This window comes from Alligator sinensis, unplaced genomic scaffold (assembly GCF_000455745.1).
Source record: "Alligator sinensis unplaced genomic scaffold, ASM45574v1 scaffold1277_1, whole genome shotgun sequence".
Classification (NCBI taxonomy): domain Eukaryota; kingdom Metazoa; phylum Chordata; order Crocodylia; family Alligatoridae; genus Alligator; species Alligator sinensis.
This window is the reverse complement of record NW_005842341.1, coordinates 440,815-464,340: the sequence shown is the minus strand read 5'-3', so window position 1 is coordinate 464,340 and position 23,526 is coordinate 440,815. Positions and strand designations below refer to the sequence as shown.

General features: G+C 38.2%; 1 protein-coding gene across 1 annotated transcript in view; it reads left to right on the top strand.

Moving 5' to 3' along the window:
• The window catches only part of RPS6KC1 (ribosomal protein S6 kinase C1), a 122,124-nt gene that overhangs the window by 69,688 nt on the left and 28,910 nt on the right, over positions 1–23,526 (top strand). The window contains exons 9-10 of the mRNA XM_014522320.2: positions 11,186–11,233; positions 12,789–12,921. Of these exons, the coding sequence (XP_014377806.1) occupies positions 11,186–11,233; positions 12,789–12,921 (181 nt within the window). The remainder of the gene's footprint in view (positions 1–11,185; positions 11,234–12,788; positions 12,922–23,526) is intronic.

Sequence of the window (23,526 nt, the reverse complement as noted above, 5' to 3'; positions counted from 1 at the left end):
CCCCCCACTGTGGGGGGCCTCAATCTCCCCCCACCGCACCCCTTCCCTCCCAAAGACATATTGGCTGGACTCTGCTCTCCAAGCTGCTGGGCTGCACGTTGGCTATTGGATCAGTACCAGTCCCAGCCAATATGGCTGGTTAATAATTGACCATTGGTATCGGCCAAAAAAATCCTTATTGGTGCACCCCTATTAAAGAGCCAAATTCTAATACATTTAACATGAATATGAATCTGGAGTAACTCCATTGTTTCCAGTGGAATTTTCTCTGGATTGTCACTGATGGAACTGGGATCAGAACATTTCTCAATCTGTCAGAACTTGTTGGAATTCAGGGACAGGCTTATTATTCAATAACTTCTTTGTTAAGCTTTCCAAATGTTTCACTTAATTTTAACAAGACACTGATGATTATAATTTAAATTAAGCAATTTTTGAACAGGCGTATGTCATAGAAGTAAATCTCTGGTAATTTTTCCCCCCTGAAAAACTGGAAGGAAAAAAATGCTTTTTGCAACTGTAGTGTTGGTATTTTCTTTAGTGTTTGGAGTTATGATTTCTCACATTATATAACAATGTGAATTCATTATGCAGTATTTTTAGGCCCGATTCTCCATGATATCCAAATTAGCATTGTTAATTATTTAAAAACTTCAATGCAATTATTATTTATGTCAGCCTCTGAAGCAGAAGTTCAAAAAAAGCACAAATTTGATGTGATGTTTACATGTATAATGCATTTTTAAAATGAACTACAGAATCATAGTTGAATTCAAACAGGTAACAGTCTAATTGGAGGGTACGAGAAGTGGTCTTTTGTTAATACAGTTCTTTTTTGCCTATGAATATTTAATATGGCAGTAGCTGTGTCTCACTCCATATTAACTAATTCCCCATAGAAGCTTAAATATCTTTGGTTTTATTTTGAGGAGAGTTTAAATAGCGTTGCGGTTCCAAAGTTTAAATTTTCATTAGCTGATATTTTGCCAGTGGCTTTTGGGTAAATGCTACTAAGTTTTTTTGTAACTATCTTATGGATTTGTACAGTTAATTGTTTGCATAAGAGAGTTAGAAAAAACTGGCATAACAGAAATCAGACATTCTCTGTATCATGTTATTGTGATCCTTAGCACCTGAAAGAGAAACCAGTTAGTAACTCAGTATAAACAAAAGTTAAACTGTGATTAGTCCATTTTTATGGCCCAAGTGTAACGAAGTGAAAAAAACCAGAAATATAAAAGCTGTTAAAAAATAAATACATTGTGATGTTTCATATTTCAGTGATCTAGTTAATACTAGTAATGAAAATAAGGGAAGTTGTTTTAAAAGCAGCTATATTTTGGTAATCTGCTAGGGTCCTCGGTAATTTTCTTGTTTTGGAATTTTAGAATTGGAGAAGTTAAAAATATAGATGATTTATTGGATCACTTAGTCCATTTCCCTGCCTAGCACAGGATTGTTCCTTAAAATGCATTTCATAGCTAGTGTACTTTTACACCCAAGTGATAAAGCTTTTACTACTTCTCTAAAGAAACTAGTCTACAACATGATATAATATAGCACACAATTAGGACTTTTTTAAACCCCAGTGCCAGAGTGGATTTGATTTAAATCATGATTTAAATTACTGGTCAGGAAGCCTCGATTTAATCATAGTTTTCTACAAAAAGTGCATTCTTGTTGTTTGACATAACCTTAATACATGTTATTCACAACTCATAGATGTAGGTTTCATTTTTAGAAGGTATACCCTATATATTTTAAAACAATAATTTATTTTGATATTCTTTCAGACTATTTTTGCAGCTACATCAGAAAACTGAATTATGACATTTAAATTGTTTTATTTGACTAAAACAACAAGTTTGTATATTTTGGATATTTTTCTTCAACAACAAACACCTATAATTATTTTAACAAAACAAGCATATGTATTTTTTAATTTTTAACTATTTTAGTTATGTGAAATGTGTTTTTAACCACAAAAAAAGATTATTTCAGCCAGGTCAACATGAGAAAATACTGGGTTATGCTGCAAACTCCGTCTTCAGCTTGCTCTTCCTGTTTATTCCTAAACTGGAAAAGAAAGACAAGCTTTCTTGCTTTTTCATTTCCCAAGTGATTACTCAATTTAGAATGAATTAGTCCAAAGGAAGAAAATATTTTTTCTACACCTGCAGAAGAAGCTACTGCTGTTAAAAGCTGGATTATCACTTCAACAGTCTCTGATGGATCCAGGTGCTTAAGTGACTTCCACTAGTTCACTGTTGTTACTTTCCTTAAGATTTATCAGCAAACATATTTCTTGAATGGTTCACCCTTAGCCCTGAAATTTATTGTAGTTGTTATTATGGAGGGATGATTGCTAGATGCCCATATCATAGCCAACTCTTCTTTAGTGGTTAAGGATTGACCCTTGTACTGAGTATTGAGAATATTGGCAAGAAAATTAGCTGGAGTTAGTTTTGTTCCTTGTGCTTTCTTCAGAGCAGCTGCTACAAAGTGGTTGTTACGGAAGTATTTTGCAATTTCAACAACGTAGCCTTTATTTCTGGAGCACTGAAGTCTTTGGCTAAGAAGTGCATCAAATGAGCGTTGCAGCCGTATGTTATTAGTTTGGGGCTTTCTTCACTTTCTTCTAGATTTCTTCTCATCTTTGATACACTTACAGTACCATCTGTGACAAAGCTGTGTGCTAGACATTTGAACTTTTTTCAGTTTGTTATAGCTTTTGCTGCTGCTACTTGTAAATATTCTGCTGTGCACGCATTTCCTGATGTATCAGTTGTTTCTGGAAGGTAGACAGCCCCTTCTTCTCTTGTCACACAAGCACATATTACTCAGTCGTTGTGGACATTGCTAACCTGAATCTTGATGGATGGAGCAATTTTCCCCTCCAGACTTTTTGCACTGTTCAGTTTCTTTCTCGTACACTTTATCCAGCAATATTGTCTTAAGTAGTATATAATTAGAAGTTATAATCCCTATACCATGATGATATATCTTTGATCTTTAACATATTTTAAATTAAAACTATTTTATATAGGCTTTTTTTTTTTTTTTAAAAAAAAGCATCTTAGCAAAAAAAATGATTAAACAAAAAAATCTGATTTAAATAAAAAATCAAAATTTTGATTAAAAAATATATTTTTTTTAAAATCCACCCTGCTCAGTGCTCATTCCATGTTTTATGTTCATGCCATTTCATTCAGTTCTTCCATATTTATTGGTCTGCTTCCAGTTGAATCTGTGTTTTACATGTGTTTCTAGTCTCTCTGGGTCCTTGTGCTTTGTCTGCTTTCACTGTGATATTGTCTTGTACTGTTAATTCTCATTAACAATAGAACTATGACCAATCCTAAAACCTGTTTTTAATCCAGAGAAAAATAACATAAATTTTATATCCCCTCCTCAAATCAGGAAACTAACAATGCATGTTAAACTATACTTGTTCATTATCTCCCATCTGCCAGCTTCCACATAAAAAGTTATTTATATAGGTAAGCACTTTGTGAAAAGTACCTTGTCTTCCTAATGCTTGCATAGCACAAAGCTGATGACATATAATTAATAACTATCTGATCTTGGATGATACCTTCTATTATATCTGGACATCTCTTTCAGCTTAGTATGTTGCTCCTTATTATTCACTGGCCAATTTTCAGTGTACTCCAGACATTTATAATTTTACTTAATGCAGCACAACCAAAAGTCTAAAAAAGTGAGTTTTGACACTTGCTGCTTTCTTGCATTCACAGTGTTAAATCAATAGGGCTTTTGTTTAACTACAGTATTATTACACATCAGTAGACTATGCAGAGCATAACTTCTTTATGGATAATTACTAAACAACAAAGGAAAAAAGAGGGGATAATTGGTGACCTAAGGGTTTCATGCTGCACATATATACAAGGATGAGCACTGATAACAGTTTTTCGTAGGGGTAAACCAAGTTTTTGCTAGAGTTGCCTGCTTGACCATTTTTTAAAAAAAGGAGGCAGGTGGGGGAAGGTCGGTCTTTCTTCAAAGAAGTGATTATATTTAGTGGCAAAGTAAATGTGTATCAAGTAGACATTTAATTCTTATTAGCCTTGAATATGTATCACAGCCAAGGATATGAAGATTTTTTTCCCCTGCTTCTGCAACCTTAACAGATCAATATACTGAATTCCAGGCAGTGATCCTTAAATCTGAACTCAAGCTGGGATCTGATGAGCAAGCTGGACGCTTTCTTGTTTGCGTATCACTTCCTATAATAAAGTGTTCAGTAAGTCACAGGAAATGATACGCAAAGAAGAAAAAGTTCACCTTGCCAGTTTGAGCAGGACTACAATAGAAAGCGTGTATCATAAATAGAACATGCTTTATGTCATGTTGAAGACAATAATCGTGGAGTCCAATGGTAATGTTATTACACAGTATTTTCAAAGTAAGGGTTAAAGCCAGCCTTTCAAAGTGAGGCCATACCTGGTTGATAGCTTTCTCTCCAAAAACCATAATCTGTCAGTAAATGAAGTATACTAGAGGCAAAGATATTTTTGGGGTGATATTTTTTATTGGACCAACTGCATAATTGGAATAATGTTAGACAGGCATTCAAATCAAGATATTCTTTGTCATGTCACCTCCTCATTGTGTCAGGTCACTTTATCAATAACTGACAAAGAAGGGCTTTCCTTCAAACCCTTGTCTAACTTGATTCTAACCATGCCCAATACAAGATATCACCCCAAAAAAGTCTTTGCCTCTCACAGAATTTTCCGGTACATCGTTGCTACAACATCACTCTAATGTTACTAATAAATGAAGTAAGAGTATATACTTCATTGCACCTGATTACTTAGGAGGTGTTTGTAGCCTACACCTGTGACTTAAACTCAGACTTTTATAAGGAACCACTTTTTATTTTGCTAAATATAAAATGCTCCAGTAAATAGAATTGTGAACTCAAGCTGGTTAAATATGTTCTGTGTCCTCTTCTGAAAATGTGTGGAGCTGAGGAAATGAATAGAAATTAAAAAAAAAGGCAGCATAGAATTGCAGTTTATATGGCAGTTGCATATATGTTAAAACCATCCGAGAGAGCAGTGCATTTATAGCGGCATTCTGTTCATCCAACAGTGTCCCTGGTGACCTTGGTTGGGTGTTTTGTAGGGTGACTAATGGTTCACCATGTTCTTTTTTTCCTGGTTATTTGCCTGTTGCCTGCCTCTGGGTTTGCAATTCCCCTTATGCTGACTTCTGCAGTATTCCTTCAGTCTCTTATCTCAGGGCTTTGATGCATATGTTCTGAAGGTGGCCACCGCGACTTTGGGTGGCAGCAGATGGTAAACCTTCAGGCTGCCACCGGCAATACTGGTGTTAAGTTGGAAACTTAACGTTTGATGAAGAATCAGTAGTGCATATGAAAGAGCTTTTACTGCAGAAATATCTTTTAATTAAAAAATTAGCATACTGAAACATTTGCTAATTTCTATGCATTTAAAGGATCTGAAAAATTCACTGTTTTCTTAAAGCTAAACTGTGCTTATTCACAAGTCAGGTTTTTAGGCTTCCCCCCCCCCCCCCCCCCCCAATCTCTAATTAATAGTATCTACTGGATTTAAATAATTATTTGTAAGCTAAGATGTTGTGTAGTGTTATAAATCAACTCTCTTAAGGTGTTTGAATTCCATTTTTAAGTAATTTCACTTGAGCATTAACTCAGTTTTAAAAATAAATGTAAAATCTTGTTTGCAGATATACAAAGTATTGGCATGTAATTATTTTGGCTATCACTAATATCTGCTTTGCTGCTGTAGCTAGGAAACAATCATGGTTTATTTACGTGCACCTTGGGATGTGACACTGCTGCGATGAAGAGCTCAGGTTCTTTACAAAGTATGCTTGAGCATACAGTTGAAGATATTTATTTGCCCTGATGTTGCTCTGCTCTTTGCCTTTCTACTTGCCAGTCAGTTCAGGGATTGACTCTTCTAACATCTTGCCTACTTATTCTGTTCACATGCTATGTCAGGAAGTTTGGTAACAGGAAGTGTTATCACATTAGTGTCATTATTAGGGTTATATATTGTTTTCTTTTGTGTCACGGTCTCACTTGCATTGTAGAGTTGATGTATTGCATTGTACTTGCTTTGGCTCCCTTCTATGAGTAAACACTAAATGTTGTGGATGATGATTAATTGTTATAAGGTATTAGAACTTGCAATTCACACTGTAGGCATTATCACAAGAACAGGTTCCACCAGCATGTGAAAGCCAGGAGCAGATTGGCTTCACAACATAACATAAGTGCTTCTACACAATCTGCTCATACTGATGCTCCTGATGCCATCACTTTGGATGGAGTAGAGGGACAAGGAATGCGCTATGGAACTTTGTGTTCCCAAGTCAAGCTGATTTGTGTGGAAGTTCACAAACTACTGAAGAGTGTACATATGCACTCGGTAGGAGGGAAGTGTAGAGGAATGCAAGGATAAATAACTTGCTGGGTCTTTGCCAGTAAACAGTGTTTGCCCACAGAGTCTGAGGTGAGGAGAGGCAAGTATGTCTGTTTGAACATTGAGAGCAAGTTAGCACTCAAGACATTTGTACTTGTTTCATCTGTGCAAAAGCATATTTCAGCTGTAGCCCTGTCTAGCAGGCAAAAGTTAAAGTTGACTTTTTGTGGTGCATAAATATGATGTTATGAAGAGCTCATGCATCGGGCAATTTTAAATAAGAAGTGTCAGCCTTTCCCCATCTCCCCCAGTTCATCACCTCTTAAGTAAGCTGTCCCATGGTTGGTGGAGTAGTTACCAGTTCTTTTAGAATTGGCTTGGATGAGACTGGCTTGATAAATTATATGAGACCTACTTAAATATTTTGATAGTAGTCAAGAGTAGGTACTGCCATTGTGTTTTGTTTGTGTGTGTGTGTGTGTGTTTGTGTGTGTGTACACATGCATGCGCGCGCACACACACACACACACACACGTGCGCAGTCCTGAGTGCTCTCGGAAGCTGCTCTGATTAAATCACCCACTGCGTCTTACGTAGTCAGCGTCACACACTTCAAAATAGCAGTGGGAGTGCATTGACTAAAACTTGTTTGAGCTTTAGTTAAAGTGCTGCAGCTGCCATTTTGAAATGTGGGGACACTGAATACACGAAACGCCAAGGCTGCTGGAGTGATTAATAGCATCTGCTCCTATGCACTGTAATTACAGTGTGTTAGAGCAGGCATCCCACATGAGGAGGAAGAGAATCCACCCTACTTTGGCATTATTACTTTTTCAAGGATTTCACCTGGGTGGAATAAGCCCACTTAGATGCCCAGTAAGTAGACAAAGGTGGTCTCAGTATTTTTTCTAAAATTCTTTTATGACTCCTGTTTTGGGTTCCAAAATAAAAATCCCCCAACAGAATAAATTGTTGTATGTGAGAGAGAGACTCAATAAAGAAATTATTTTCTGTTTCAGAAAACTGAGTTTTTAACTAAATTTGAAGCCATAAGCATTATGGTAAGAAATCCGAGAAAAATTGAAAACCAAGACAACTCATTTTGAAAGAAAAAGAAAGGAAAGTTGGCTGGTTAGAAAGATTGGCTAATCAATCAAGCTACTTAACTTCAAAGGCACAAAACTATCATCTCTTGTATTACTTTTGTAAATGCTGCTACTTTATTTGTGATGAGGTAGCATAACAGATGAAGCTAGCCCTAAAGGGACAGGTTGTCTGCTTTAGTCCAGTTAGCAGCAGTCATTCTATATGTAACTAGAGAGCAAAGACTTGGTAATCTGTTCTGTTGCACCATATGCTAAAACAGTGCTGATAAGCAAGTGTGAAAAATGAAAGGGAGGAATACAATAATTACTTTCGTGCAATAAGGTATGCTATCAAAGGTAATTATTTCATGACAGTTTTAGTTATAGCAGTTGTTTTATCATGAAATAAAAAATGGCTTTAGGAGCCTTTTATTGGAAAGACAATTGTATCAAATTAGTACCAAATTAGATTTTTGTCTTTATAAAGGTGAGCAAACCCATGAGCAGTTTTTAAATTGGTGTGTTCTATTCTACAAATGAATAAACCCTGTTTGAGGGTTAAATAAGCTATTATGCTGTCCTTTATGCTGACAGCTTCATTACTGATTGGCCTACTGTTGGTATTAAAAAAAATGTTTGGCTCCTTATGATCTTTGTGCATGCAACTATAATATTAACACAGAACCACAGGACTGTTCATTAAGAAACGACTTTAAATGAGGTTGACACGTGTAAATCTGGAGAGATACAGATGTTAAATGCAGCCATTCCTTTCTGTATACAGCTGTATGGCTAATAATTTCCAAGTGGCTAAAGCTCTTATTAGCAAGAGTGCTGGTGTGTTAAGAATAGCCCTATAAATAACTTTAAGAACTGAACTTGAAGGTGCTTCTTTTAAAGACTATTGTTAACTACACATTATTGCCAAACAGATGGAAAGCATTCACCAGCCTGATGTTTTTAGGTCTAATTATATTATCGCCAGTCCTGTACGGCTCAGTTGAAGAGGTGTATCCAGAGGCCAATTTATAATCATTTAGCCAACACCTGTTTGGGAGAAATTGACAGTCAAAGGGCACATTTAAAAAAAAAATCACATATGTTCTTGTATTTATTGCCTCAATGTGAACAGTATCTAGCTACAAATAAACTTGGTAGAAGAAGATCAGAAAGTGACTGTAAACAAACCCTACTTCTTAACCATTTTATCCATCTTAATTTGGCATATCTTGTAAGTTTTTTATTTTATGCCTTGTGGCTAAGCAAGAACAGTAAAACCAGTTTCATTGCTATGATTTATTCAGCTGGCTTCTATTGTTTCTAAGAGCCCTATGCAGCAGGCTTGCAAAATCATCATGAAAATTCACCTGCCTAGCCATATTATCTACTCACCCACCCTTTCCATTATGATGAAAATTACATTTCACTCATCCATCAGAAAAATTAAATCTGGGTGAGTGGGCAAGAATTTTTTCAAGGCTGTAATAAAATAACTAAAATAATGTATATTTTAGTTAGCCCACATGCATTTTATTTTAAAATCTTCATGTTCAAATGATTGCATATTTTTCTATGTTATATGCTTGATCAGTATTATAGGAAGAGCATGTAATGACACATCTTTGGATTGCTTAATATTTTCCTTACAATCAATCCTTGAAATATTCCAACACACTTTTTATTTGTATTTGGCCTTTGAAATTGGGTAGGGAGAATATCTTGGAATGAAAGATCCCCAAATTTTGTTCAGGGTTGACAGTGTTAGAAATCACAAAATCCTCACTACCTTTCTCTTGCTTATGCTATCAAAATAAACAAATGTGGACAAAGGCCTGCACCCCTCTTGCCATATTAGAAAAATCTGCAAGTTGCTGACTATGCTTCTTGGATCCAGTGGAAGCCTTTGATTGTATCCCCCTCATTTGGCTCCTCAGAGCCCCAAGTTGGATGAGAGTTTCCCCAGCTCCTGGAGAAAAAGAGAAGTTGAGTACCGCAACTCCTGTACCCAGCATGTAGTCTCAGGACTCCTTCCTTTCATGGGAACCAGGCATTCCACATCTGTGTTGTACGCCTCCTGTTGCCCACTGGTCCCCACACCTGTTGCTAATGGCATATTATCCCTCTGCAGTAAATGAAATGGAAGCAAAAGATTTATTTAGTTTTGTAGCTTAAATTTTAGCATTCTTTGCTGAAGTTTGCTGAACTGTAAAACTGGCACTTCCTGTCTTTAGAGCACTAGACTTTGCAGCCTAAGTAATGTAGCTTTTTTTTTTTTTAAACATGCAACTATTTCCATTTGGACCTAGGAGCATAGTGGAGAAATTTAGGAGGGTGCATTTAAGAGAACAGTACAAAAATTGAATGTGCTATAGAAGGTGCATATCCTGTAACTGGGTTTTCCTTTTAGGACATTGATCTTCTGCATGTCCCATCCAGGTTCTTGTCTTACAACTGGTCCATATGCAGTGCATCTGCAGCTCTGTACTCTTGTAATTCTAGGGCAGTACCCTCAAAAGTATAGGGGTTTGCAAGAGCAATTTGGAGAATTTTGAACATCTGAAAGAGGTTCCCCCCCAAACCAGCACTGATACTTAATTTACTCATTAGATTCTTTCTCCACCATATTTCACATGTATGGCGTCAAGGGGAGAAGTCTGTAATGTAGTGCCATCGGAGTTAATGCATTGTAATAGAGACTGCCTTTTTAAGTTATATCTGTTCATTTTTATATAAATCTTTTCCCTGCAACTGATTGTAATACTGTAACATTGGTAGCAGTGTTTCCTTGCAGCCAGTAGGGTAACTAGGGCGGGGTGACTGGGACAGCTGTCCCGGGTGCTGACTTTTTGGATGGGGGAAGGGGTGGAAAAAAAGAATTGCCACCACAGCTGCATGATTGTGCTGGCAGAAGTTGCTGCTCCCCCTGTATGTCACAGCTGCTTCGGGCACCTGGTTGGGCTGTTACGCCTCTGCTTGCAGTAGTTTCTGCTGCTAGTTCTGAATGCATCAGAACAAAAAGCATGCTAAAGAGTTACACAGCAGTGACTATAGAGCCGATTAATGCATGTTTTCCTGGTGCCCGAGTAGGTTTTTGTCTTCAGAGAGTGCTCAGACTTCAGTTTGACATCCTAGGAGGGACTATGTAGTCCTGTGCTCAAAGCATAACCTCCTGGTAGGAAAGAAATGCTGCATATGAAAAATCTGGTAGTGTGAAAATAAGATACCTTTTGGGAGAAAAGAGTTTTGGATTAAACTGAGGTAATATAACAGTTCACATTGAAAATGGGGAGTAGGGGGAGTTAGTTTAATGCTGTGTGTGCAGATACTATTACATTTTCATAACTTGGGTTCTCCTGATAAATTATAGTCTTAAACATAAAATACCGGTTGTTTCAAAGCTGTTATTTATTTTATTAGGTCTAGATTTAAATCTTTAGGCAGATGATGGGTATGAAATACATGAATTCTTGCAGTACTCTAGAGACACCTTCCATCTACAGGCATATTTCTTTCTTTAAACAAAGGTCAATAGAGGTCTTACTAATACATTGTATGCTTTTTTTGTGAAAATATTTAGAAGTTGATAGAGTTGCTCTTAAGTAGTTTTATCTTAATGGGAAATGTATTTTAAAATTTTCTTTTAATATTATGTTTATTTAGGTTTTGCTCATAATGGATACTAGAACACAGGAAACGTTGATACTGAAAGTAAGTAAAACCTTTTTTTCCTTATACTTGGCCTGCTGACTTACTCTACACAAAAAATACTTTCCCCCTCTTTATTGCTGGAACCTCTGTGAATTATATTGGCACATTAAAAGTTGTAGCATTTAAATGTGTTTGAAATATATTTTAATTTTCTTTAGCATTCATCTCCTTTCTTTTCCTTTTCCTTTATACTCTCTCTCGTGTTGCATACCTCTTGTGTTGCTCGCTGCTAGTGATAGCAGCATGATCATTGAAGCCAAATCCTTGCTAGGATTTAGTAAAGAATCACAGTTATGTTAGATAGCTTCTGGGTGTAAGCCAATTATTAATTGAGGATGAGAAACTTTTCCTTTGCACAAGTTGTATTTGTCTACTCCATTGCTTGTGGCTTTTTTTCCTTTAAGCATCTGGTGCTGACCACTGTGAGATGCAGGATAGTTGAGACGTACCACTGGACTGATCTCGTGTAGCAGTTTCTATGTTCTGGTAACTATAGGTTACAGGATATTGCTTCTGATTTACTAGATTAAAGTCTTTCCTGTGTGGGATCATCCTTCAGGTGTGTCTCTGGTGAATCATTAAGATCAAATAAAAATTCCTATGCCAGACTAGTGAATCTGTGATGCTGGGAACTGGTTTGAAAGCTCGATGCTGCAGTCCTTATTCACAGCATTATATTGGCTCAACTTAAACTACTAATGTGGTTAAGGGCTGTAGAATTGGAGCCCACAGATTGTTCTGTAGTTGTACCTTAAATTCATATCTGCTCTGTGTACACACTGTGAACTCTGCATTTACTGTAGTCATCTTGCTTTTGAAATCCTAGTACGCTTTCTATACAGAAAATTTTCAAATGTATACTTTAGAAGTTAACAGTTTGTAAATATTATACCATTCAAATATTAGACCTTGGGTTAAAAAACATCTTTGCATCTACAGGCCGAATAGAATAAATTTATAATTCCCATTTAGCTGGTTAGATTTTGTTTCTCAATATAAGAGAAGGTCATTCTCTTGAACAATAACAAAACATTGAAATACATTTCCACAGTAGTTCTTTTCCGTTTTTAACTTCAGTTTGTGTCCCCTCTCAAAATCCTTGCCTCCTTCAGGAAATGGATCTCTCCTATTATTATTTTTGTTTTAAACTATTGTGGAAATGTAAGGATAACTTATAAAGCTGAGGTTTTTTTTTCTTTAGAAATCAGACTGATTTTTAACAGTGTCTTTTGGTCCAAAAAAATAAAATTAAAAAAAAAAGGTCACAGGGAAATAACTGAGTGTCATCCTGATGACTTAGTTTGAGAGAGATTCTAATAAAAACATTGACCCATGTAATTGATTTTAATGGCAGCTTTGTGCCATCTTCTGTTTTCTGGAAATGTGCCAGATGCCATCAGCAGAGCCTCAGGGGACTGAGGGGCATAGAGCAGCAGATGAGTGGTTTCTCTGAAGCCCAGAGTAACTCGGATAGATTAGTTTGGTTGATAAACACAGAGCACAGCAGGCTCCAAAGGCAACTGAGGGTACAACTGACCTTTTTGTTCTCTGTCAGGGTCTAAGGAAAAGTAGTGAGTACAGCAGGAACAGAAAGACCATCATCCCCCGCTGTGTACCCAACATGGTGTGTCTGCACAAGTACATCATCTCTGAGGAGTCTGTATTTCTTGTGTTGCAGCATGCAGAAGGTTTGTCTTTGGTTTTAAGTACATTGTGAAAAAGAATCAAAGGTTTAGCTCTCAATCAATTTTATATTTAAATGTCAAGTTAATTTCTTATATATTATTTTTCTGTACAAAATCTTTCCAGTCTCTCTCTCAGTAATGACATTATTCTTTTTTTCCTTCTTTTTCTGAATCTCTTTCTTGTTTTGAATTGCTCAGAAACCTGATGAGATGTTTGAACTTTAATAATATTGAACATTTCTAATCGTTTATTTTCTTCAGGAGGAGTAACTGCTTTGACTGAAACAGAAATCTGCAATCTGTACAAGTAAACTGTAGGGGCAACATTTTTTGCCACTCTTGTGATCTTTGGCAAGTAAGACTTTTTTAATGTTCTGTACTTAAACAGGCATTCATCTTCATAAGAATGTAATAATTGTTTTAAAAAAACCCAAGAACATTTGCCTACTACTTAATATTACATAGTTATTCTGATCTGGGTTTTTAAGAAAATAGCCAATGGCATCATATAGAAGTTCAAAGCAGAGCCACAGAGTTGTGCCTTCAAACTATTTATAAAATTCATGTTATATGTACAGGGAGCAGGTGGCAAAAAATAATTACATTTTGATTTTTTGCTCTAACACCTGGATTTAAATATTCCCTAAATGTAATTACCCCTTTTTGTTTAGAATGAGTACAGAATATAAATTTTGGTTTTGCTAATATAAGGAGATACTACTAATTCAGCCATAATGGATGATTGGTAGGCACTGAACTGGTTTATAGAGGGACTGATTTTATTACAATGAATTGTATTCCTTTTTATTTTCAATTATTTAGGTTTTATCTTTGCACACACCACTTGTGTTACAATAAAAATTGCAAGGTAATGAAAGTTGACATTATAATGCGAGCAGTTACCTGTTTAGCACCCTGTGTTTGTGTTGATTCTGCAGTGGGCAGTGACCCATAAAGGAAGACCTTACGGTTTTAGGCTTCCTTGTGGTGAACTCAAAAGGTTAGAGTGCTATTATACATTGTCTTCTGGAGGTACAGAGAATTCATCAAGAGAATTTGAAAGCTGTCAGCTGAGTTCTGACTTGAATGTGTACAGAGCTTAGAAAAAGTGTTGGGAATCCGTTGGTGCTCATGGCAAATTCAAGAGGGCAGGGCGGAGACAAAAAAAATATCCAAATGAAGTCATATCATTAGCATTCCCACTTAAGAGAACCTAAGAATTAGCCCGTCCTTGGAGGAAAAACTTTTTTTGTTCACACATGATGACAAGGTAAGGAAGAAATGGTATTCAGTGGGGAATTAACTGGGTGGAGAATTAGCAAACACCTTAAAAAGAGTTTGAATTGCCAAACGAATTGCCACAGCACAGCACAGCACAGCACAGCACAGCACAATCCATTGAAAAATTACTGCTTCCAGGAAGGAATATTTAACTTTGGCTATAATGAAGGAAAGGGGAAAATGGAGATGTTACTTCGTATGTAAAAGCAGAAAGGTTGGCTGAATATTTGGACTGCATGGGGCAGTTGCTATTAAAGGAAAAGCTACTCTCCTGATCGTGCTAAATGTCACTGCAAATCTAGCAATTTCTTCTGGCTTCCTTATTCTTGCTGAAACCAAATATAACAAGTGTTTTTAAGTTCCCCAGGAGAAATTTAATTTGTTTAAACTGCTGCTAAATCCTTACTTGGTATAAATTATATAGGACAAAAAGTTTTATTTCCAATTTCTTTTGTACATTAGGTTTAACAGAGCAGCCTACCACTTAGAAGTGTATCTGGGTTTAGCTCTGTCCATATTCAGTTAAATACACCCTCCCTCGACATTTGTATTTAAAAAGTCAGATACAGTGTTTTACGGTAAAGCACTGTTTGTTTATGTGGGGGGCAAAACAGTAACTAAGCACTTACTGCTTCTTTCCTAAATCTCAGTTATGCAAAGCAATATAAGCAGACTCTCATAGCCTGAAATGACCCTAACCATCTCTTTCTATCCTTCACTGAAGCCCCATTGTACCGGGCCCTATACACACACGTAACAACACAGTCTCTGGCCCTGCTCAGTGCAAATAGTTGAAATATCCAGGATAGACAAACAGGGAGTAAGGATGTGAGGGGCATTCCTATTTAGGGAGTGGGCACTACAAGCTGAAGTAACTTGCCTCAGGCTGTACACAGGAAATGGGTAGAAGATCTAGGAACCTAACTTCAATCTCCAGAGTCCCTGTCTGTTGCTTGACCCAGAACTATCTGTGCTCCATTACACTGTCAGTTACTGAAATTAGAGAAAACTTGTCTTTGTTTTTCTGATGTTCAGGGTATTACATTGATGCCAGCCGTCAGGGTTCTGCAAGTCACTGGTTTGCATGCCAAAGGTAATTTACCACCTCTGTGTCATAAAGCCAGCGCTGAAACTACCTGGACACTAGAGTTGGAACTCTGACTGACATAGAGCCCTGCTCTGAACTTTTTTGTAAGTTTGGCACTAAAAATATAAAGGAGGTGCTTGATATCAAAACGGGGAGTTTTGGTAATGAGAATGGTACAGTTTTAAGTGACTAAGTAAAACTTTTAAAATTGTTGGATAATGTCGAAAAGAAAACAAGAGTGTAGGGGTGCACTGATAAGATTTTCTTGGCCAATACCAATAGCCAATTATTAACCAGCCATATCAGCTGCTACCAATCTGAGAGCAGGTTTACAAGACTGCAGCCTGGCAGTTGGAGAGCAGCCTCCTGCCACCAAGTCTGTTGGGGGGAGGGGCGTGGGGGAGGGAAAGGGTGTGGTGGGGGGCAGATCAAGGTCCCCACAGTGAGGGAGGGAGCAGGACGGGGATGGGGCTGCCCAACCAGGGTGGTGAATGGGATCCTGGGGCCAGGAGAAAGACAGAGCTATGGGGACCTTGTTCAGGGGGTGCAGGGTGGTGGGGAGGAGGGGCAGTTCCTCACCACTGTGTGCACCCTGGGGAAGTGGCATAGGGGGCATGTGTCTGTCCCCCCGTCGTCCCCCCCCATCAACCCCCCCAGAAATGTGTGTGGGGTGAGGGTTGGCTCCCCACTGTGGGCTCAGGACCAAAGGCAGTGCCAGCCTCTTCCTGGCGGGGGTCTGGGCTGGGGCTGCGCTTGGAGTTGGCAGGGGCAGGCTCAGCTGCGTGGGGCAGGTGGCAGTAGTGGCACTGGGAGCAGTGGCTATGGGGGTGCTATGGGGAATTTTGGGGTGGCCACAGCCCCCCCACAAATCCCTCCTAGAGCTGCTACTGTTCATGCAGCTCCTGGCTCCGAGCCTGCAGTGGGCACCCCATCCTCAGGGGTGCACACAGCGGCGGGGAGCTGCCCCTCCTCCCCACGCCCCCTGGACGAGCCACTTGTGGCTCCATCCTGCTCCCGGCCCTGTGGTCACTTTCACCACACTGTCCTGGTAGTGCCTGCCCCTGCCCCACTCCCTCCCTCACTGTGGGGGCCTCAATCTGCCCCTCCCCCCCACCTTTCTTTCTCCCCACAGACTTACTGGCAGGATGCTGCTCTCCAAGCTGCGAAGCTCCATTCCTGGCTGCATTCATGCAGCGACGTTTTATCAGCGACATTATTGGCGAAGAAAAGCTGATTGCCAATGATGTTAACTTTCCTGTTATTGGTGCCAGTTTGATATATGACCGGTGTCTCTCTGCACCTTTACAAGAATGTACATGAAAGTAATACTTCAGGCCAGTTCACCAGAACTACCAAACTGATGGTTGTATATATGTGCACACAAACTCAGAGAAAGGTCTATGTGTGTGTAATATATATTATATATAATTATATATATTACATACACGCGCACACACTTCCCTGCACATAAACTCAGAAGTAATGCTAGCACCTTTGAGAGGCTAAACAGGCTTTTTTTAGTTAGGGAGTAAATTCTCAATCTTTTGATCAGAAACTTTTAAGCAAGCAAAAGATTCAGCCTTTTGAGTGAGCGAGGAAACTTTAAAGGACAAGCAAAAGGTTTTTTTTTAAAGAAATTAGTCTGAAGTAGCTATAATTTCAGAAGACTTCTGTAGCATTTTTAGTAAGAATGTCTACCTTCATAGCTTAGAAGATTTTGTTAACCAGTGATAGATATAGATCTATCAATCTATCTAGATATTACACACACACACACACACACACACACACACACACACGATATGCATTAGTTATTTTTGGGGAAAGGTCAAAGATTTCAGGAACGATACCTGTTTGGCTGTTAGTGCCTAAAATTGTTTCACTGTTTTATGAATCTTCTATCAGCAAATTTTTAAAAGTTTATTCTATTAGAAAGGATCATTTTTTTAATAGTAATATGTTTATATATTTGTCCCAGGGTGGTGAAGAGGCCATGAATTGTACCTGGGTGTATGAAATTTAAGAAAAAAAATAATTTAACTGGACAACAATTTGAATGATGATATACTCAGGAAAGATTTTAAAGTTGCATATGAAGGGAACTGCTTATTTGCTAAAGGATTTGTTTTTTATTTTATTCCCTTTTACTGCAAAACTTCTGTCTATTATCAGATTTAAAACTGATGCTTTTTTCCCCCCATGGATTCAGAAAAATTGATTTCAGATATTCCTTAATCAAGAAGAAAACCTTGTTTTGCCAAGAAGTGGTGATGCTGTCAGTCGGCCAGCTACAGTGAATGAGGCTAAAGGATACTCTCAAAGGCTTTTCCCAAGGTGCCAATAGAGAGGGTTTCCAAGATGCATATTGAAAGCAAGAAAGTCCATAAAGTTATTTGATAGCTTTGTCAGAAAGCATTTGGCAAGATCATATTATGGTGGAGAGCCAGCCTGATGTTAATAAGGCCTTACTTCTTCTTGGCACTACCAGAGCCAGAAATTTTTGAAACAGATGCTTCAGAAGCAGGCTGGGTGGCTTTCATGGGACATCAAAATTGTAGTGGCCATTGGAAACTGTCAACTTTCTGTAAGTACATACAAGCTGGAGTTTGTATCAGTCTGGAGAGCGCTCAAGAAACTTCAAATTTAAGAGGATTTCAGCATACAGGAACTAGTGGAAAATAACACAGTGGTATTCTTTCTTGGCCAATGAGGGACTTACAGGTGGGAATGGATAACATTCCTATTCTGTTGCTGGTCCAGAGAGTGTAGTACTGGTGGCTCTGTCTTTGGCAGAGAGTGGGTATAGGCCTTGTCTCTGCTAGCAAACTTGGTAGCATCCGTTAACCAATTGTTGAAACAGCAGTGAAGCTGTAGCATATTTAAGACTCTGATGTCTTAAATTGTTGTGTCAGAGATGAGCGATTAACTCCTGGTTTCTGTGCACACCATAGCCTCTACTGCTGCTATTATTGCACTGAATTATTATTATTATTATATTATGGAAGCAGCCTGATTCCATGTCCTCATTATTATTAGGTACCATGCTAACATAATTATTAGTTACGAGAATATATTATTGTTATGTTATTAAAATTATGACGTCTGTAAATGGCTGTATATCCGCTTTACAAGTTGTAATCTTTTGTTGCCAGTAGTATAAATAACAACATATGAGGTGATGCTTCATGAGGTTCCTGTTAAAAGGCGTTAAATGAAATACGTTGGTGTCACTGGCTGAATATTATGATTTTCTTAAACCTTTTTTTCTCCACATTTTTCAGTGAAGTACAGAGATTGGCAAAGGTTTCAGACAGTGAATCCAACGATACTACTGACCTGCTCCCCTTCTCTCTCTCCTGGGAACCCAGATTGTTTCTTTTGACTTTGTTTGGGCTTCCCTAAATACAGTGATTATGATAATCTTTGGCTATATTCCGATTCTACAGAAACCCAAATCAGAGCAGACTCATGAGCCAATCTAGCAAAAACTTTTGTTTTGTTTTAGGATGTATCCTTTTAGTTTATGTAAATGTTAATTTACAATATTAGGTGCAGGAATATTGGATGAGGAAAAAATCAAATGGGTCATATAGCTCATCTTATAGCTTTTGTAAGCTATAAGAAAAATGTTAAGAGACCGAATTTGCTGATCTGATTGGGTTTTCTTTATCCTTCTGATGCATATCCAAAAGTCATTGTATCCTGTCATCTTTGGTACTACTTCAAAGTAATATTAATTTCAAATATCTACATAAAATCTAAACACAACAGAACTAACAGGATTCCTGCTTAACTTCACTGTTTGGCTACTTTGCCTTCAAGTTTCCTGTCCCTTGTTTTATTTGCCTGCTGAGCTTTTAGATGCAGTTCTTCTGGGCAGAGGATAGACTGTCATAAGTGTCTGTGCTGCCCTAACGGTACATAAATGTGTACACCTAATAAAGTAGCTGAACACTGAATAATATCAGGTGGAATTGGGTCTGGAATTTGTATTCCCACTGTTCTCATAAACTAGAAAGGGTGAGCAGGATTTGGTTTGGGGCAGTTCTGTGCTGAAAGCAGTGGGTATGTTGTAGGTTTAAGAAATTAGGAGCACCTGTCATTAGAAGCATTTGCATCTAGTAATAAACCTACAGTTCTAGCAATAATTTGATAAAATGTAGGAACAGAACTACAAATGTAGGACTAAAATGGAATCAACTGGAAGATAATCAGATAACATATTAAATATGTTTCACCTGTGTTAGGTTTGGAAGCCGCTTTATAACTTCTTATGTTGACAAAAGTATGTTTAATATTTGGTTCTTCTTGTGTTTAAAATAAGTTGCAATGGTAATTTATGAGATGATAGTGTAACCTTTGAATGAATAAGTTCCAGGGCAGTATGCACGTAACATGTCCAGTGAGGGACTATGCAAGGTGACCTTTTGCTTCCATATGCTACTTGTCCTGTTCCTTTAAAATATACCAAATCCACATGTTTCCAGCTTTGGCATAGCATATTATACAATATATATGCACATTGTATTTTTGTCTAACAAGTTTGGTTTTAAAAATATTCCCTCGTATATAATGTGCTTACATGGCTATGGCACTGGACCTACCAAGACTGAATCTGCTATTGCCAATAGTTTGCAAGTCACTTTACCTCAACTTCTTTATTCGCATAATACTTACTCTTAGTAGTAAAGTGTTTTAAGGTCTATGACTGAAAGATGCTACATAGAAGCCTAAGTATTGATTATTCTGGTTGCACTGGGAAACTGTTAGGTTAAAACTTTCTTAGAATTCACCTTCCCTTCAATTCATATTGCAGTATTTCTTTGTAACAAGAATAATAACGACTGGATTTGCACGTCCATCCTATGCATTGACTTTTAAGCTGCTTGTCACTTTAAAAAAAACAAAACAAAACAAATTTCTGGAATATTCACCTGTACTTTGACTAACATCGAGCTGGATACTTTTTAAGTTACTGAAGTGTAGAAAATAAACTTTTTTATATTCTGATTGAAATTATTGGCCTTTTACTGCTAAAATTCAGCCATCATTAGGTAGAAATGTCAAAAGTCAGAATACTTTAATATTTAAACAGACTAGATTTTGATTTTGTGTTTCTTTTTTTGAAAATTTCCTGCTGCGATATTAACTTTTCTACTGCATGTAGTGATACTTCCTGTTTTCCTAAAATACATTTTAGTACATTACCATATTTACTTGAATCCAAGATGACTCTGAATTTAAGACACTCTCCCCAATAAATAGATTATATACATGTAAAATTTATAATTTGTCATAATTTTTCATGTATAAAATCTAATGATTGGAGGGTCATTTTAAATTCATCCCACTCACCACTGCAATGGGGAAAACAGTGGCAGAGGGGACATGTGACAGAACAAGGGCAGATTACAGAACGAGGAGCAATGGTTTCAAGTTGCAGCAAGGGAAGTTTAGTTTGGATATTAGGAAAAACTTTCTCACTAAGAGGGTAGTAAAATACTGGAACAGGTTACCCAGAGAGTTTGTGGACTCTCCATCCTTGGAGATTTTTAAGACCTGGTTAGACAAAGGCTTGGCTGAGATGATCTAGTTAGGGATGGTCCTGTTTTGAATAGGGGCTTGAACTGGATGACCTCCTGAGGTCCCTTCCAACTCTAATTTTCTATGCTTCTATGTGGTGGTGGTGGGGGGAGTGGAGGGCAGGCAGCCCTCCCACATCTTACTTCCAATTGCCTGGCTCCCCTATGCCTGCCCCCCTGGCACCTGCTGCCCCCTCCCCCTGGCTATTTACCCTCTCATACCCGAACCCCCTGGCAACTGTCCTCATCCCTAATGCCTAGAGCCCCACCCTGCCACCTGCCCTCCCCCACCAGTGCCTGTCCCCCTGCCACCCCAGCTTGGGGCTGGAAAATGAGCTGTAGCACCTGCCTACCCCCTGCCCCTTTTTTCTTGCTGGCTTGTATTCTAATCCAAGAGGAGGGACCTTTTCTCCATGTTAAATGAGGGTGGGGGGCTCATCCTGGGTTTGAATAAATATGGTAGCACTGATGAAACTATACTGTGAAATATGTAGAATGGCTGCCAACTTTGGGGTGAATGAGTAGATACAAGAATTGTAATTCACAGTTGAATTTTCCTAATTTGTTGCAGTCATGTGAAATACTAATGAACTTCAGTTTTGCAGCAATATTTTTAGAATTACTTAGTATGTTAGACAGTGACTGAAGCCCACTTTCATGGATTGATTTCTGTAATTTATTTTTTATAGATTCCTGATACTATATTAGCATGGGTTGCTAATGGGTTTTCTTGATATTACACAACACGTGGGGAGAGGGGGAAAGATTATTAGTATGTCATTCATAAAGGCGTAATTATATACCCAGATAGAAATATCGCTCTTGCCTGACCCTGTATTGGGCATTTTTCAAAAAAGGAATAAAATTGTTGTTTTTCAGTATAGAATACAATTATTGAACAACATTTATTTATGTATTTCCACTTGACCAGGAGGCCAATCTTGAAGTATTTATACATAAACAGATTTGGACATAATCAAATGTTTTTCATTTAGTTGCACTAAACTCTAAATAGGAGTAGCAATAAGCAATAGTTTTTCATCATGTTTTTCTTATGAAAGTAGTTAAAGAGTGGCTTTTCCTCTTCATCTTTTAAAGAAAGGGAAGTTTGACAAACACAGTGATTGAAGTCTAGTCATTATTGCAATTTTATATGCTTTCACTGGTATAATGTGACCATCACCCTCAATACACCCTGAAATTACCATGCTGGGGAGCACCAGTGTGGAACATGGCACACTCACTCCAGGCCTACCATGTCCTGAAAGGATGTAATGGAGCTACTCTTCACTTGGCCCTTGGTACGTCAAGAAGCACACTCAAAGCAAAGATCCTTTTTGATGTGCATCTAGTGCTGCATTATGGGCAGCTACGTTGCGTCCTTCTGAAGTGTAGTTTATATGAAACACACACCCTGTGCTTCACTCTGGTGCTGTCTTGCACAGTCTTTTGACAATGGAGAAATGCCTTTGTAAGTATGTAATTAATTTAAAGGCTGCTGCTTCTTTCATATGGTGTCAGGTATCAACTTCCAAATCTATGAGCCACTGTATTATCTCTCAATGTACAGATTCCATCTACCCCATCTGGGCATTGTAGAGATTGCAGCTTTTGATTAAATGCTGTGCTGTTTGTTGGATTCCACGTTTACACAGGGGGCTGTTCAAGATGTTCATCTTGTGAAGTGTTGTTTTGAAGATTTCAGTCTGTTCAGCTTGACCCATGCTTCTCTGTCAAGATCTTATTCAATGGGAAACTTGTTTGGTGTTGGTATAAAAAGCTGTAGGAATAGGTCTGACCTTTCCCAATGGTTGGTCCACTCCATTGCTGTCCATAGGTTTGGTTTAGCATCCCCAGTCTCTTCCAGGAGCTTGTGGGCTTCATGTAGAAATGGCTTACAACTTTTAAGCTTCCATCTGTTTGGGTCTTCAGTTACCTGTTGATGGAACAAGTGGTTTTCATCATCTTTTGCCTCAATTGCCAGTAATGATGTTAGGGCCTGTCTTCTTATGTTACTTGGTCTAATGCCAGAGAGTGCAGGAAGTACATCTGTGTGTGTATAAGTTGTGCAGCCTATTATGAGTCTCGGTACACTGTTAAGTACAGTATCAAGCTTTTGAGTGTGACAATTTCTAGACCATACAGGAGCACAGTATTTTGCTGGAGCATTTACCATTGCAAGTGTGGTGGTTCTGAGCACTTTGAAGTTGGCACCATGTATTGTGCTGGCTAAACATCTTAAGGCAGCTGCCTTTATTGCAGAGACTTTACTGCAGACTTTCTGAACGGTACACTGTTAAGTACAGTATCAAGCTTTTGAGTGTGACAATTTCTAGACCATACAGGAGCACAGTATTTTGCTGGAGCATTTACCATTGCAAGTGTGGTGGTTCTGAGCACTTTGAAGTTGGCACCATGTATTGTGCTGGCTAAACATCTTAAGGCAGCTGCCTTTATTGCAGAGACTTTACTGCAGACTTTCTGAAGCTAGGGACAAACATTCAAAAGGCCTGAGCCTGAATTGATTCAATTTTTGCAGGTTAGTCTAACCTGGCTAGGCTGAATCAGTTGGTAACTGTACAGACATCCCCTCTGGACTGAGGGAATGCAGGCACATGCCTGCAGTGGCTCAGGCTAGAAGCCGGGGGGGGGGGGGGG